The sequence below is a fragment of the Heteronotia binoei genome, chromosome 6, assembly GCF_032191835.1.
Source record: "Heteronotia binoei isolate CCM8104 ecotype False Entrance Well chromosome 6, APGP_CSIRO_Hbin_v1, whole genome shotgun sequence".
Taxonomy (NCBI): domain Eukaryota; kingdom Metazoa; phylum Chordata; class Lepidosauria; order Squamata; family Gekkonidae; genus Heteronotia; species Heteronotia binoei.
The window spans coordinates 119,267,444-119,285,893 of NC_083228.1; the positions used below are offsets into that span (position 1 = coordinate 119,267,444).

The 18,450-nt window shown below is 41.2% G+C and overlaps 1 protein-coding gene across 2 annotated transcripts in view; it reads right to left on the minus strand.

Annotated features, from left to right (window-relative positions):
• Positions 1-2,674: 2,674 nt before the first annotated feature.
• Positions 2,675-18,450, minus strand: part of BCHE (butyrylcholinesterase) — an 84,318-nt gene continuing 68,542 nt past the window's right edge. For both annotated transcript variants that reach the window (XM_060242439.1, XM_060242440.1), the window contains exons 3-4: positions 12,448-12,614; positions 2,675-2,980 (exon numbers count right to left, since the gene is read on the minus strand). In XM_060242439.1, the coding sequence (XP_060098422.1) occupies positions 2,856-2,980; positions 12,448-12,614 (292 nt within the window). In that variant the 3' untranslated portion in view covers positions 2,675-2,855. The remainder of the gene's footprint in view (positions 2,981-12,447; positions 12,615-18,450) is intronic.

Genomic DNA, 18,450 nt, shown 5'->3' on the forward strand with positions numbered 1-18,450 from the left:
TCTGGCAGGGCTGATTTTTTGAGGTAGAGGCACTCAATTTTCAGCATAGCATCCGGTGCTGCCCTCAAAAAAAGTTTCAAAAAGATTGGACTAGGGGGTCCAATTCTATGAGCCCCAAAAGAAGATGCCCCATCCTTCATTATTTCCAGTGAAGGGAAGCATTTAAAAGGACCGTGACCCCTTTAAATGGGATGGCCAGAACTCCCTTTGGAGTTCATTCATGCTTGCCACAACCTTGCTCCTGGCTCCACCCCAAAGTCTCTTGGCTCCACCCTCAAAGTCCCCAGATATTTCCTGAATCAGACCTGGCACCCCTAACTGAGGAGAAACATTGCAAATATCCTGCAGTCCCACCAGTTCCAAAATCCAGGAGTTGCCACTGTCTTGCCCATAAGAGCGAGACTGTACTCAGCTCTACAGTGGAAATATTGGTGATCTACCAGACTGAGATGCTGCAAGAACAAAAACATTAAAGTTTGCAAAATGCTTAAAACACACACAAACATGAAGCTGCCTTACTCCGAGTCAGACATTGGTCTACCTAAGTCAGTAATCACTACTCCACTGGCAGCAGTTCACTGGCAGCCGGTGAGTGACAGGGGCAACTACCCCAGGCTCTATGCAGAGGGGCCCCAACTGCCCACAGCCTCACACCTCAAAAGAGAAGGTAAAGAAAAAGAGAAGTCTCCCACCATAACGACTTGTACCCAATTTTAGGTGGGGCTCAGGCACAGTGCTCTCAGGAACAGACACTTCTGCCTGCTGTGTCTGGGGCTCAGGCATTAAGCTCAACAGCATTCACTTGTGGCTGCTTTATCTGAGGATGCTGGGGTGACAGCCACTCCTTGCTTGGCTTTGCCAGTAGGCCACTACAATGGCCCCATGAGATGGTGGCAGACAGGGCCGGCCCTAGACTGTCTGGCACCCTAGACAAGGCTAACTTCTACCCCTCCTATACTAATAACATCACTGAGTCACATGGGTGCACCCAATTCTGTCCTCCTAGAAGGCCAGCACCCTAGGGAATTGCCTAGTTTGCTTAGTGACAGGGCCAGTCCTAGTGGCAGGGATTTTTGGGCCTCATCCTGGACTTTTATCCAGGGGCCCAGAATAATAAAGACTGCCCCTGTCCAGGGCCACAGGTTGACGTTCTTCATATCATTTATCACCTTATCCTTTTTAACTACAGGTACTAGGGATTGAACTTGGAACTGTCTGCATGCAAAGCAGATGCTCAGCCACTGAGCTGTACAGCTTTATTAAGAGGAATTCTCTTAATTCCACTTAACCTATTTCTCCCTGAAATCCAATAGCCTGTTTATTTTCCTCTTTAGGAATTCAGAGATTCTTTTCCATTTTTATCGAAGGAGAAATTTGAAGAGAGAAAGGAGAAGAAGGGAGGTTCAACAAAAGTCCAAGATTTCACTCTATAGATGCTCAGGGGCAGACAGTGTCTTCCCAGACCTGCCTATCCTCCTATTAGAGCATAACATAAAACAAACAAACAAACCTTGCAAAAGCTGAAGTTTCGAAAAGGGGCTCAGAAGTGTAATAGAAAATGACAAAGAGAATGAGAAAATCTTTTGAAAGAAGAAAAGGAAATAAGAGGAATCAGTGGCTGTATCTAAAAGAATGATTTTGGGAAAAAGAAATTCCACTCCCCATAACAATGCTAGAGCCATACCCCTCGCTATTTTGATACATAGACAAACTCAATAAACAGCTGCTATACAAAACAATGTTCTTTCTTGGTGAGATAGCTTTCCCTGAGGAAAGGAGTTAGAGGCAGGAGAAAATGCCTTCCAAAGGATTCTCCATTTCGTCCAGCTGGAAGAAATTAGTCTGCTCTCCTTTGGACCAAGGGGGAATATCGGTATGACTTCATGCCAAGTGTTTTGATCCCAAGGATTTGCTGTTTTTTTAAGGGACAAGAAATTCAGATTTAGCATCTTTTAAGAGCCTCTTTGATTTTGCAAGACAATTACAGTTCCTTCTTTCCTGCCCAGTTGGCAACTCTTTATGTGTTCATAACAACTAAATTGCAGCTGAAGTGGCATTTAAAATGTTGTGACTATGCAGTTGGAAATCTGAGATGGCTGAGCAGTGCCCTGGAATACTGATCTTTCCAGTGTATGCATATTTTAAAAAAGTTACATTTATCTGTGAAAGTATTACAAAAGTTTCGCTTCTTTGAACTCAAAGCTTACTAAGAATTGCACTCATAAACAACTTAGGTATGTATATCATTGGTGGGGTGGAGAAGAGTGGTGGTGTACAAGATATGCATTACAGTGCACGTTTGACTGAGCATTCAAAGAAGGATGCAATCAGTCTATGTTTTAGAATTCTATTGTTTTAGAATTTTAATAGAATTTTAATTTAATTGTTAATTTAGTCTTGTCAATTACTGTATAATGAATGTATTGATTTGTGTTGTTAGCCGCCCTGAGCCTGCTTCGGCGGGGAGGGCGGGATATAAATAAAACGATGATGATGATGATGATATGTGCATTGCTTTGGCAGGGATGTGCACTCCAATGTATATTTCCCCACCACCTATCTGTGTATGGCAGCACTTCTATTGTACATGAGCAGAGCATGACCCCTATGTGTGCAATAAAAAAAAAAAAAAATCCAGGGGAGTCTGTTTCATATTTGCTGACGCTTCCAAGGATAGAAGAGCTTATCATAACATTTATTGATATAAATAGAATGGGCTTGGGAAGCCAGTATATTTGTGACATGTCACTGAGCCCGCATAACATGCCTCATGGCTGGATGCGCTACATTAGCTATCTCTGTGTTTGCCTTGATCTTTGACAATACAGGCATTCCAGAAAGGCTGAAACTTTTAATTAGAGACCTGCGCAGCCTTCCTTCCGACTAGTGTAATCATTAAATTGATTTTTCCAGTCCATCATGTAATTGTTCCAGCGAAGGAATCCGGCTTTCCACTCTCGTTCTGCTTCGTCAATATTTCCTGTAAAACACAAAATGGGTGGCATTAATCTAAATTTAAATCTCTTTGTACATTAATTGAAAAATAATTCTGATTACCACTGCCATTTCTCTCTAAGTACACCCCAAGCCAAAGTGCCGTCCCTCTGCGCTTCCTCTCTTTCACGTAATTTATTGAAAATTCAAAGAGTAACATTTTATCTCGGGATCCTGAGATAATCATTTAAAATGAAGCATTATTCTGCTTTGCTAATATTCAGTAGACTTGAATTTTCAACGTTTAGACCCTTTTTGACATTTTCCAATGAGCGTGCAGATCACGAGGGATAGGCAATTAGAGAACAAGGGTCCTGATATAGACTTTCTGCTAGGGAATGCAGTGAATATCCATCATTTTAATTTGGGGGGTACAAAAACAATTAAATATTTGCAATTGCAGAGAAGGATGTTCCAAATTCAGCAATAGGATCCCAAGCTGTTGTTGTGGTTCTGTTAAAAAAACAAACAAACAAAAAGTGGCAATGCGGTATATTTTACAATTAAATCATCTAATCAGAAGAATGCACAAACAGCATTGCAAAATAGCATGGTTACTCTGCATGGTTGCTGCGTGGTGGCAAGCCTGTCAGTCATCTGAACAGGGACTATGATGACCAACACTATTTCACATTGGCTACGATTTTGATTTATGTTTTTATATAGGCACACCTCACTTTTCTCCCCAACAGGGACCCAAAGAAGGTTATAACACCATTCTCCCCTTTTCCATATTATCCTTCCAACAATCCTGTGAGGCAGGTTAGGCAGGAAAAGGGGGACTCTGTTGTGGGGGGAGAAGATATAGGAGATTGTAAGTCACTCTGAGTCTCTGGTTCAGAGAGAAAGGCGGGGTATAAATCTGCAGTTTTCTTCTTCAAATAAGAAGCAAGATTCACATGAATGCATTTGGGTTGCCCAGTTGGAGGCAGAGGATCATCTGGTTTGGAGCTCTTTCCCTGCTTCAGGGTTTTCAGAAAGTGGGTAATGGCCACTGGGTACTCCATCATACCCTAAGGAGACCAGTCCCCATAGGGTATAATGGAGAATCAATCTGAGGGTATCTGGGGCTACTTGTGGGGGGGCTCTTTTTTTGAGGTATAGGCACCAAATTTTCAGCATAGCTGCTGGTGCCTCTCTGCAAAAAAACAAAACAAAACCCCCTCAAAGTTTCAAAAAGATTGGACCATGGGGTCCAATTCTATGAGCTCCAAAAGAAGGTGTTCCCATCATCCATTATTTTCAATGGAGATAAGCATTTAAAAGGAACACAGCCCCTTTAATTGTGACAGCCAGAACTCACTTTAGAATTCAATTGCATTTCTCCCCTCCCCTCTCCCAGACCTCCCTTCCTTCTCCTGGAGACTCCTGGTAAGTCCCCAGCTGGCTTGTTGGCACCTGGCATTTGAGATATGTTGCTACACACACCCTGTGGATATGGTTTGTCCTAATAAGGCCTAGAAAGATCAAGAAAGGTAGCTGTCTTGGTCTGTCTGTAGCAGTAGAAAAGAGCACAGTAGCACCTCAAAAACTAACACAATTTGTGGCAAGGTATGAACTTTTGTGAGTCACTGTTCTGAAGAAGTGAGCTCACAAAAGCTCACACCCTGCCACAAATGTTGCTAGTCTTAAAGATGCTACTGGACTCTTGCTTTTTCCCTAAGGCCCAGAAAGGTACACAGGATATTAGAAACAACAGCATTCCTTCTTTCTACAACACAGGACTGCCTGGGGAATGAATATTCATTATATATGGAGGGCTGGATTTTATTCCTTGTAACATATAGTACATTTTTTTTTGTCTTATTTAGTGCCTGGTCAGGTCTATTTTTCTTTATGTAATAAAAAAAGAGATCAGGGCCCCCCAACCTTTTTCCACCTGTGGGTACCTTTGGAATTCTAACAAAGGGTGGTGGGCACAATCACAAAATGGCTTCTACAGGAGGTGGAAATAATCACAAAATAGCTGCTGTACAAAGGGGGGCCAACCACAAAATGTCACGGATCGAGGTAATATATAATTCTAATTCTCACTCTTCAGCATTTCATGCAGACACTCTGGGCGTTTTCTCACTCACCTTAATCAGCAGCGACCCCCTCTTCACCATGCAGGATCTGCGCGGATTTCGCACTAATTGCCGCAGAGCACCCAGAAGAGCCGGAAAGTCCTGGCGCTTTTGCGGCACAAATGGAAACCGCAAAAAAACCAGTTTCCGTTTGCGCCGCAAAAGCGCCGGGACTTTCCGGCTCTTCCGGGTACTCCGCGGCAATTAGTGCGAAATCCGCGCAGATCCTGCACGGTGAAGAGGGGCGTCGCTGCTGATTAAGGTGAGTGCGAAAACGCCCTCTGTTTAACAGGATACCCTCTAATCTGCACAGCCAATCAACCAGAAGCCCTGCTGGGAAAGAGCCCCATCTAGAGCTGCTAACTTTCTAAAAGCACTTGGTGGGCATCAGGATTGGTGTTGGTGGGCACCATGGCACCCACATAGAGTTACCAGGTCTGGGTTAGAAAATATCTGGAAACCTTGGAAGTGTATCTGGGAGAAGGCAGTGTTTGGGGAGGAGAGGGACCTCAGCATGGTACAGTGCCAGGGAGTCCACCCTTCAAAGCAGCCATTTTCTCCAGGGGAGCTAATCTCAATGGGTGTTTTCGCACTGACCTTCAAGTGGCGCGAGCACCCTCTTCACACCGGAGGATCTGCCCGGATTTCGCACAAGAAGCGCCGGTGCACCCAAAAGAGCCGGCGACTTCCGTCGCGAAACCCGCTCAAACGGAAACCGCCAAGAAGCAGGAAAATGTTTGAGCGGGTTTCGCGACGGAAGTCGCCGGCTCTTTTGGGTGCGCCGGCGCTTCTTGTGCGAAATCCGGGCAGATCCTCCGGTGTGAAGAGGGTGGTCGCGCCACTTGAAGGTCAGTGAGAAAACGCCCTATCAGTTGGAGATCAGTTGTAAAAGTGAGAGATCTCCAGGCCCCACCTGGACACTGACAACCCTACACACATGGGCACAAAATTAGGGACCTCTGAAATGGATAACTGGTGTGTAGCAAGACAGTGACCACTGAAGAAGGCTTTATAGGTTGAAACGCATATTGTCTGATGGTTATGGAGTTTGTTGTGATCCTGTAAAAGTGATTCATTTTTACATCCTTATGTATATTGTTATTATCCTGATCATTATTTTTTTTTCAGAAGAAGGGGAGATACTATATTGACGCATAAAAATAAAAAGCTATTTGTTTAATCCTTTGAGTTTTATTGTTTTTACAGTGCATTAAAACTTATGCATAATGTTTTAAATTTTTTTCTGTATTATTTTTAGCATTCTGTTCATTTTGGTTTGACCTTTTCCAACCTTTTGATTACCGATTCACATACTTTTTACCTAACTGGGTAAGAAAGATGTCAAATGTCAGCATGACCCGATGAAGTAGAGGAACAGCTACTTGCAGCTGGATGTAGGCCATATTCTGATTTGAACACAATGGAATTAGTTACGTATCTTACTTTAGCTGGGAAAATAAATGTGCCGGTGGCACATTGGCCCTGTACCTGCAAATATCCTCACTGGTAGCTATGATAAATATGGTGTGGTGCCTAACTGAGATAAACATGCTCATAGAAATGTGGCTGTAATTAAGTTACCAATGAAGTTAACATAAGAACATAAGAAAAGCCATGTTGGATCAGGCCAATTTCATTGAATGCCCACGAGTTCTTGTATTGTGAGAAAGGGAGAAAAGTACTTATTTCTCTACTTTCTCCATCCCATGCATAATCTTGTAAACCTCTATCATGTCACCCCGCAGTAGACGTTTCTCCAAGCTAAAGAGCCCCAAGCGTTTTAACCTTTCTTCATAGGGAAAGTGTTCCAAACCTTTAATCATTCTAGTTGCCGTTTTCTGCACTTTTTCCAATGCTATAATGTCCTTTTTGAGGTGTGGTGACAAGAATTGTACACGGTATTCCAAATGAGACCGCACCATTGATTTATACAGGGGCATTGTGATACTGGTTCTTCATGATTTCTCTACCACCACCACTGGTCACTTAGTCACCAGGAAAGTTGATGGCATTCAAAATATATTATACAAAGAAACAATATGCATACATACTGTCATACCTAGTGGATATCTGTGGTAGATCTTAAATGTCCATAGTGTATAACTGTTAGGGCTTTTTTTTTAGCAGGAACTCCTTTGCATATTAGACCGCACAACCCAGATGTAGCCAATCCTCCAAGAGCTTACAGGGCTCTTAGTACAGGTAAGCTTCAGGATAATTGGCTGCATCAGGGGTGTGTGGCCTAAGATGCAAAGGAGCTCCTGCTACAAAAAAAGCCCTGATAATTGTAATACAGCAATGTATGTATCCACTAACACCTTAAAGACCAACAAGATTTCCAGCCTTGAATTTTTGAGAGTCAAAGCTCCCTTCAACAGATACTCTTCTTATGCTTCTACTGCAGAGCAACATGGATACCCCCCCTGAACTTCAATTGTTATAGAGTTTTCCCTGCTGTACCTCAACATGTGAACTTATAACATTGCCTTATACTGAGTCATATGATTGGTCCTTGTAGTTCAGTATTGTCTGCTTTCATTGGTAGAAGTCCTGCAGCATCTCAGATGGAGAAAGGTATCTTCAAACATGCTACCTGAGATCTCAAGGACCAAATTTGGGACTTTCTGCATACAAAGCTCATACTTAGCCATCAAACCACAGTTCCTCCTCATTTGTACAATAATACTTTTCACTTCAGGCGTGTGTGCATATCCTAAGGCTTGTCATGCCTTATCTTTGCTACTGTTCTATAAGATATAACTATTTTTAGGTACTTTCAGGGGTCATTTTGTAGAAAAATAGGTGGTGGAGTTCATCCAGGGATTGTTATGCAGCTGCACATACTATTCAATGGACAAGGAGGTGGAACTCTCAGGAGGAGGTGGAACTCTCAGAAAGGTTCAGGAGCTGCGCTACTGTGAGCTCCCACTGAATCCGAGGCCTGGATACTTTGCATATTACTCTATAGTGTGATTGGTTGGAATTAGCTTCAACTTTTAATGCTAATTTACTTGTCACTGGTTATTGATATATACCAGTGAATATATGGTTGGTTCTAAGTGATATTGATTGTAATTTTGTGGGTTCTGTACTGCTGTTTTCACGGTGTTGGCTTTCAATTGCAGAACTGAAAGTTTTGGGTTCTTAATGTATTATACCTTGCCTTCAGGGTCTAAGTTTATATGATACATACATGTGCTGTGTCTATTGTGGCCCAGATTTTCTTCCAGAAAAAAAAAGTACTAATTTCAATATGAGTATATATTAGAAAATTATTTATATAAAGACTATTTGATCTCATGTACAGACAGAAGTTTTTTTGGTACTTGGATAAGAAGGAAGCTGCTTTTTGGTAAAAATAAAACACCCAAAAAATCTGAAAATGGGACAGTATTATCTTTGTCCCTGAAAATCAGAGAAGGCTTTCCTCACAATGGATGCCAACACTGCAGCTCACAAGCACATATGGGACAGAACACTGTGCTGAGGCTGTTTCCCTTTAATGTGCTAAAAACAGCCTCTGACAGTTGGGAGACATTTGCAGAAAGAGTCAGGAATCCAAGTCTAAAAATGAGATAGGCCATATATGGGCAGGTCTTTTCCTTTCATGCAGTATTTTCAGAGGTGGCAAGGAGGGGATTCCAGTGACAGCCAGAAAAGTACTACCATCTGCAGAAGATGGTTGCCAAGTCTGATGATCATGCCAGTGGGGGAGGGACTTTTCGAGAGTGGAGGCAGAGCACTGTGACATATTGATGTCACATGGAAATGACATCATCACATTGGCAATATTGTGTGGCAATGCTCTGTGTTTTGGGTCAATCTCTATGGTAAAATCACCCTCAAACCATAGAGTGTTGCGGTGTGATGACATCACTTTCATGTGACATCAGAGTAGGGTTGCCAATCCCCAGCTGGGGGCACAGGATCCCTTTTCTTCAGAGGAACTGGTTCCTGTAGTTTGGGACTATAGTAATTTCAGGAGCTTTCCAGACCCCACTACCACCTGTAGACATACCAGAGGTTTCTCTAGCATACCCCTAATAACAGTTACTGGCCCTCCTTGTCATGTTGTTTGTTTATGTTTTAAGTAAATTATTTTATAATTTTAACTGTGTTTTAATTTTTTTTAAATATGTTTAATGGGTTGTGGACCCTGCTTGAGTGGAAAGATGGCATGAATGTATTTTAAATGAACAAACAAATTCTAGATATGGTCAAATCCTCCTTCATGCCCAATCCTTTGATTCAGAAGCAGCCTAACTATGGTTGTGTACACAAACACACTTTTCTTGTGTTACATCAATTAATCTTCTAGCAGATTTAAATCTGTCATCTAAATTCCCTCCCCCTCAATGTGCAAGATGATCTCACTAGCCTATGAAGAAGCTTCTCTGTCAGTTATGTCACAGAACATTTGGTAATACACAGTGTATTTGTACATCGGCGGCAGCATCCAAACAGATGGTACCTACAGTGATTGTTTCTGTGAGTAATGCTTGATGATCAGAAGGAACATTTCGTCAAATTCACGATTTACCCACTTTTTCCCTGAAAAGGATCCAGATTCACACAGAACCTACTTGGAGCGGTGAGGGGGTGGTTAAAAGAAAATTTCCCCATATCCAACATAGGCTAAGATGTCATGATGGGAGGAATAACATCCAACATCAAATGAGAAACAATTTGTCAGTCTAATAATATTATCTTTTATGAAAACTTCTGCATGTTGTTACTTGAAGACCCAACCAACTAAATCCTGCATATTTGTAAAGCTATTTTAAAAATCTAGATTTAAAAAGAGAGAGAGAGAGAAGGATTTTAAAAGCAAATCAGTAAAAGAATTCAAGCAAAAAAAATATTAAAAATTAAGCTGACAATGGTGTTTATGCATCTCAAGACAGTGCTACGGTCCACTACCTCTAATGATGAAGGTTCCATCTGACTTGGTGTGGTTAATATCTGCAGACAGATTTATCTTCCATGTGTTTGTTTAAGCCTTTTGAAATATTTAGGTGCTGGCCTTCAGCACACAAACAAAGCACTTCTTTATCAATGAGCAATTAAATTGAGGAATTTACTGCCAGTAAATGCAGTGAGGACCGCAAGCCTATAGAATTTTGAGAGGAAATTAGTATAGATTAATGAAGGACAGATCCATCAATGGCTGTTAGTCATGGTGAACCCACTGTCGCACCTTGGAGACTGCCACTTGGTACCTGATGTTTCTAATCTGTGTTGTTGCTTTTTACTTGCCCGTTTGAGAAAATTAAAGAGAAGCAGCAGCTACTACTGAGTATCTCACACTGAATGGTAGAAAGAGAGCATATATTAGTGGGCTGCAGCAAGACAATGTGCCCACTCAAGGAGGGAAAATCCATTGACACCATCACAGCAAATTGCTCTCCAACACCAGCACCTTACAACATGCTGCTGGTATCACACAATGACCTTCAGGCCCTGCTGCTGTTACACAATAGGCTGTCAACCTTGTATGCTTCATCTTTTGCATTTCCTAAAGTCAGCCCATGTGTTCTAGGACCAATCTCTAGTTCATTCTGTTTTGCCTTTTGGGGACATTTGGGAAGACTTTAAAAAACAATGTTAGTCTACAAGAATATTTGATAGTGTGCACTAATTTCCACTGTTCAGAATTGCCTTTCCAAACAGCTAATGATGAGGTAGTTGCTCAGTAACAAGTACAACCAAATCTATAGTTTGATTTAGTTCTACAAAGCATTTTACAACATTCACTTGTTTTTGTTTTCTTTTAAAAGAATGTATTATAATTTTACTTTTCTCTAATTGTTTTTACACATCCTGGCCTTAAAAATTCCTCTATCAAGATAAATCATACATCACCTGCTGTAGGATTTTTCCAGGGGAGAAGCCGGAGCTTAGTGGTAGAGCATCTCCTTTGCATGCAGAAAGTCTCAGGTTTAATTACTAGTATCTCCCATTAAAAGGATAAGATAGTAGGTATCACAGAGAGAACTCTGCCTGCCAGTCAGAATATACAGCACATTCATTCATACATACATACATGCATACATACATACATATCACTGGTCTGACTTAGTGTAAGTCAATTTAATGTAGCCTTATTGTCTCTCCTGGGTTGCTGATATTTAACAGTATAAGATGGATACATCTGGGAACTGCTTATGCCATCTTTCCTTGGTGGATACTAAAGTTGCCAGGTCCCCCCTAGCCACTGGTAGAGGATGGGGAGTAGGGTTCCCAGGTCCAGGTTGAAAAACTCTTGGAGATTTGGAGGTGGAACATGTGTAGGACAGGGACTTCAGTGGGGTACATTGCCATAGAGTCCACTCTCCAAAGCATCCATTGACTCTGTAGTCTGGAGATGAGCTGGCATTCTGGGGGATCTTCATGTCCAACCTGGAGGCTGGCATCTCTACTAGATACCTGTGATTACACAGAATGTGCCATAGTTTAACTCCGGGTGATCATTCAGATTTTGGTTTGACTAAACAAATGTTAGTTGCACACCACCATTCTATAGCCAGGGAGGATGGTGTGGGGGAAGAAACCAGGAATAAATTAGATGCATATGTTCAAACATCAAATATAACTACAGTTAATAGACCAGTTTCAAACCATGGTTTCATGAGCTGGTTTGATGGGCCCTAACTAACCATATCTACTGGTCTGAGTGTTGAGCAATGGCTGAACTGTGTCAATGAGTAATGGATTCACTTCTAATATTAGACCACTCAGCGTTGAATTGTTTCTGATATTCTTGGTCCCCTTTGGAAAATGCACAAAGACTTTCCATTTCTCTCTGTTCTTTTAAAAAGCCCATGGTTGGTTCTCTAAAGCAGCACTGGAGTGAGTCTGAAACCATTATATAGGGAAAGCTATAATTAATTCAAATTATGATTTAATTGTGGAGAAAAACCAGCATGTTCCGTGTATCCCTACCTCCAATCTTAAGCTTCGTTGTTAGGAGGAAAGTCACACTGAACTTTAGTTGGACATACTTCCAAAGAAATTTTTCTCACTTCCCAGTATTTATTCTCCTAGAACTGAGATCAGTTGTGCTTTGGCTCAATCCATTTCCATGGAATTCATACAGAAGACATTCTTTCCAATCAGATTGCAATCAGATACTAAATAACCAACATAATCAGAATAAGGCTGAAGACAGCATGTGAAACATATACAAAACTATATTGTGCATAATAAATAGATAACCTTCTTATTTAAGTGAAGTTGGATGTCTTTCTGGAAGGACTTCTGGATGTAATTTTACACAAATGGTTCTTATGCTTAAAAACCCTGAAATTGAAATTAAAATTTAGTAGCAGCAAAGTGACCTTGTATTAACCAATTTACTGTACATACATACATTTACCACAAAAATTACCTGTCATCTCCAGGACTTCTGGAAAAAATATATCCCAGAATCGGCACTGCTGGGCACGTAATTTTCTACGAATCTTTGAAGCTTCTGTGCTTAATGTTAAGTATTTTTGTTCAGTTCGGGTGAAGACTGGCCATCTTGTCCCATTAATCTGAGTCCCATTGGGTGTTCTAAAGGATTAAAGAGAAGCATTAGATCCCTCATGGGAAATTACTGGTGAACATCAGTAGTGTAAAATTATTCTATTGAAAAGTTATTTTATTTCAAAGACAGTAGGTTTGCATGGAATTACCTCAGTAGTTTTGAAAGTAGGTAGGGATAAATATCAACAGCTTAAACTTTAAATGGGATCATAGCATGGTGTTTAATTAAAAATACAGCAATATGCAGTGGATTTTTAAAGTAGGAGGAGAAACACACACACACTCACCTTAATAAGACCAACTTTCATCAATTCCATGTGACGAACTCATGAGGTTAGGGAGAAAATGCAATCTCATGGATAATATTCAGTCACTTGGATTGCCCAAAGTACTTAATAAGATCGCTAATGTCGAATTCAAATGTGCAAGAATATAGTATTGAATTTTTAGACAGAGAGCCCTGCAAAGATGTGCACTCATATAAACAAAAAATATGCTGAAAGAAATATGGGGTTCCTAATAGGAAAAAGCTATCAATTGGTGGCAGGAAACAATTAGTGCAATGTCATGGGCAGTTGCATTGCTGTTAAGAAAAGCAACTGACTAAAGCCAACCTGATTCACATGTGTGGGTTCATCATACTGATGGCCCAAATAGATTGATGAGTTCCACTGAAAAATGTTGTGGTTGGGAGTCATGTGACCATCTGGATTTCAGATAAATAGGATTTCAGATAAATCTGGATTTCAGATAAATCAGATATTATGTTGGTGCAAATCTTTCCATTGCTCCATTAGGCAAAGTTTGAAGATTTCTTGCAGCCTAAAGAGGTGGTAGAATGGAGTATACTACTTCAAGTGGACAGAGTCATATTTGCGATGTATATATATTTCAGAACATTGCAAATATGTTCTGATTATATGTGTGTGTGTGTGGCTGTTCCATTGGATTAAGTCTCCTTAGGCTACAGGAAGCCTTCAAACTTAGCTCAGAGGTTTGAACGCTGTGCTGTTATTCAGTTTACAGGGAGGGAAACATGGAAAATTCAAATTGCTCACCTGTAGTCTGATGTAGTACAGTTGAGTCTATTATTACCTCAATACTCTCCTACTTTACTGTTGTGCAGGTTCAGACCAAGACTTACTAAAGTTTGAAAAGCTGGAATCAGAAGCCTAGTTTGTATGGAGCCCTCCCACCATTGCCTGGACAGGAAGGAAGGAACACAATAGGGTAGAAAAGACCACAGGACCCCTTTGATTCTGACTCTTTGAAGGGTACATGGAATTCCATTGGTAACGTATGAAGGGAGACAGAGCGTCAACAACTTGAGGTTCAGCAGTTAGAGACTGATCCTACTAAACTAGTAAAGTATCTGTCCTATAAACCAATTATGTGTATGTGTCCTAAGGGGACTTACTCATGGGAATATATGCATTAGGAAAGGAAAAGTCCCCTGTGCAAGCACCAGTCGTTTCCAGATCTGGGGTGACATTGCTTTCACAATATTTTCACGACAGACTTTTTACGGGGTGGTTTGCCATTGCCTTCCCGATTCATCTACACTTCCCCCCCTCCCCCACAGCAAGCTGGGTACTCATTTTCCCAACCTCGGAAGGATGGAGGGCTGAGTCCACCTCGAGCCGGCTACCTGAAAGCCCAGCTTCCACTGGGGATTGAACTCAGGTCATGAGCAGAGCTTAGGACTGCAGTACTGCAGCTTTAACACTGCGCCACGGGGCTCTTCCGATATGCATTAGACTGCAGTCTTAAACTCATGCTCATTTCTATTATTTCATACACTTCCTCCAAGAGGGTCAATGCTAATACTTTGTTCTCACCTCCCATTTTATTCCCACTACACCACTGTGAGCTAAGTTAGCACAGGAGAAATTGACTGCCCAGAATAACTGTGGAACCTTCATAAATAAATGGAGAGTCTCCCAGATTCTAGTCTGTCACTCGAGCCACTACGAAACATCAGTTCTCACATTCACTCTTCCAGAAATGTCATCTTCTGTGAATAGGTATGACATAGCCCTGACCTGGATAGCCCAGACTAGCCCAATCACATCAGATCTCAGAAGCTAAGCAGGGTCAGGCCTGGTTAGTACTTGGATGGAAGACCACCAAGGAAGTCCAGGAACCTCTTTGGCTGACAGCCCTTTCTGGGAATAACACAACTACATTTCTTCAACTCTTGAAATCCCTTCCTCCAAACATTTCCACGTGCCTAAAATGTATGGTATTTGTAAATACTCTGCTTTGGAGGGTATAAATTAATTGTTGTATATCAGTAAAAAAAAATTAGCATCTTCACTTCAGTGTACAACAGTGAGAGGAAGGATTAGAGTTCTAGTTATTTTATTTCCTTATTTTTAAAAAAAAAAAAACATCAGCTTTTCTGGACAACACTCTGAATCATAGTGATTAAAATCACAAGGCAGATTCTACAAAGCAAAGCCCTGCCTTTGAGAGAAGTGTGTTTTCTTCTAGATATTTATAAAATGTTCTAAGTAGTGTTTAAAGAGACAAAGAGGGGGGGAAAGAGAAACAGTAGAAGTCATGCAAATGTCAAGATAATATGAACCATTCAGTGTCTTCACCAGGATTCCCAGCCGGGATAAACAGCAATGAAAAACTTGACTCTGCAGGGATTTAGGGCTGTTTACAATAGTAGTAGCAGAGGTCAAAATTGCCCATTTGAGGAAAGATCAGAGAACTGCAACTAACAGGGTGTTCCCCCCACATACACTGTTCTTCAGTGACATGAATGTTAATAAATGCTACATTTAGCAGCTGAGTGGCCTCAATAAAAGGGAATTGGCTCTGAGGTTCAAGTTAAGCTGAGGAAAATTCTCACTTGCCGGGACACAGTTTGAGACAAATAGTTTGATTTGTACAAGAGCTAGATTGTCATATCACGATTCTGCAACAACAAAGATGCTGCGGCTAAATGGTTTAAAGGAGTAAACAACCAGCCAATGCTAAAACAAAAAGAACGCCAGCTGTTCTTGCTACAGGCCACTGGCTGGATGCCTAGAATATCTCAGCTCTGTGTAGTGACTACCCAGATGTCGCCATGGAAAGTAACTTTCCCATTTCAGCTGCTACTGCATTTTGTGATGGCTCCAAGAACTCTGGATACAGATCTGCATATTTTGTCCCCATCTTCAAAAATAAGCCACAATTAGAAATGGACATGCAGTGTTGTCAGGTCTCCTCAAGTATCATTACTGTACTTTGACTCTTTCCCACAGAAAAAAACTCACCTGGTTGCAGGACTGCTTTAAGATATGCTAAGATTCTGAGTGAATCCAAGTTTAAGATTCTCTACAGTTAGGGTTTCCAGACCCACACTCTCAATCCTCGGAAACTGTGGTGGAAAGCAGCATCTTAGAGTGAGAAGCACTGATGATGCTGTGATGTCATTTCTGGGCAATCGTTAGAAAGTGATGTCATTACCCCTCAGACATTCTAAGAATTTGCCCAATCCTTACTGTAAATACCACAGAGACTGGATAAATTCCTAGAACATAGGGGACTGTGATGTCACTTCCTGGTGTTTACACACAAGTGACATCACAGCATTGTCTGTGCTTCCCATGCCAATTTTTTTCTCCAGCTGTTCACTGCATCAAGTGTGAGCAATTAATGGCAACGATGTGAGTTTGCCTGCCATGGGTAGGAACCTGGCAACTCTACCTATAGCATTAAGCATTACCAAACATGATAATTTAGTGGGTTGTGGTTTTTTGTCTGTCTGTTTTTGTATTTAGAGGCCCTGCATAGGCATAGGCCCTAAACATACTTTTATACATAAATACATCTCTTCATGCTTGAAACAACTGCAATAAAAATGGTTAGTGATGCGGTTTCCATAATCCACCTTCCACCAAATACTGCTAAAGTAACATCCTAAGCACCATATATCTTGGCAAATGGAGTTCTTCATGCATCAGACATTCCTAGTAAGGAGCCAGGAGCCCTGTTTCTCGAGGTTTCTGGAACACAGAGCACTGCTTTAGCAACATTCTAAATTCTATGAAAGCCAAATTGCATATAGGGTTGCCAGCCAAGCCAACAACCCGCCAGAAGGAATCTGGGGTAGAGGCAGATGTGCCAGTGGCATGTCAGTGCAAGACATCACTCCTAAAGAAAAACTGGAAGTGATGTCATGATGTCAGTATGACATTCTAGCATCCCCTGAATACTGGTTAAACTATACAGGTTTGGACAAATCCTAGACCATCGTGCCAACGTCATGATGCCTCTTCCAGTTTTGTGTTGGAAGGGATTTCACACTCCTTTCCCCCCCCCCCACTAGCCTGTGAAATCCAGAGGTCTCCCTAGAGAGGTCCCCATATGCATGGCAAACCTCCTCCCCCAGTTTCTGTCATCACCTAGGTTTGTTTTTTTTTAGAAAGTGTATCAGGCAGAAGTCTATGTATTAATACTTATTAACTTTTTTTTTTTTTTTTGCTGCTCCAGGTGAGATTGAGAGCAACATAGTGGTTAGAATGTCTGACTTGGATCTGGGAGACTCCAGATTCAAAACTCTACTCTGCCATGGAAGCTTGCTGGGTGACCTTGGGGGCAGTCACACACTGTCAGCCTAACCTACCTCACAGGATTGTTGTAAGAATAACATGGAGAAACGGGGAATGTTGCAGGCCAAATTTGTGTTCCTACTGGGGCATCAGGGCAGTTAGACACAATGAGTATAACTGAAGTAAATAAATGCAAAAGCTGAAGCTGAATAGTTGAAAACTCTTGGGAAGGCAGTAGTAAATATTATAAGCTAGTGGAAGGTAAAATGTGTATTGCTCCACCATTCAATTATTACCAAAGCATCATAACCACTTCTGGAAACTTCAATTCTAGCATTTATCTTGACCTCAGAGCCTACTGTATGTGGGATTGCAATTCCCCCTGAAGTCAAGCTATTGCTTTTATATATCCCTTAATCTGATCTGGCATAGTAATTCCTATGTTCCTATATGCCCCCCCTCCCATTAACTCTTTTTCTGATTAACTTATGGCACCTATTTAATTGCAAGTTTATCTGTGTCTCCTGAGAACAGTGACTTAAGCAGAGCTGACTAGTGCTTCGGTTCAAGATCAGAACACTAATAGCACTGTCAGAACTCATATAAGTGTCTCAGCGCTATGAAATAAATCATGACATTCCAAATTGTCATCTACAGGTAGGAAGGGGAAATGTGCTTATGGACGCAGATTCTGCTTTGGAGGAAATGATGGAAGGCATTATTAGTTTAATATAGTACACCACCAAAAGAGACCAGGGCACAACTTATATTTTTGGATCTCTTGAATCTAACTGTTTTAGCAAAGAGAATTAAAAAAATTAAAGAATAAATGGAGATAAATATGGCATCAGAAACTTCAGCGCTCAAAAAAACTGTGGGAGAATGTTTTAATCTTCCAGGTTATTCCATCGCTGATCTATTTGTGGCAGTGCTCAAAGAAACTTTGAGGGGAAACTATAAAGTGAGATTGCTAAACTTGAGTTTGTTCACAAGTTCAGAACAATGGAATCCTACCCCAGGCTGAGCAGGAACATGGGATTCTTATTTTCCTACAGATCCTAATTATCTGCCCTGAAGCTATAAACAAGCATATTACAATATGCCTGGTACTTCTGCATCCTTTCAAGCCTTCTTTGCAACACCCCTCCCACCTGCTGACTGGGATAAAAAGACGAAGAGCTCTTCATTCCTACTTGTGTCTGATAAAGAGAGCTTTGATTCTCAAAAGCTCATACGTTGAAAATCTTGTTGGTCTTGAAGGTGCTACTGGACTCAAATCTAACTGCTTTAACAACAAACAAGGTGAAGAAACTGCC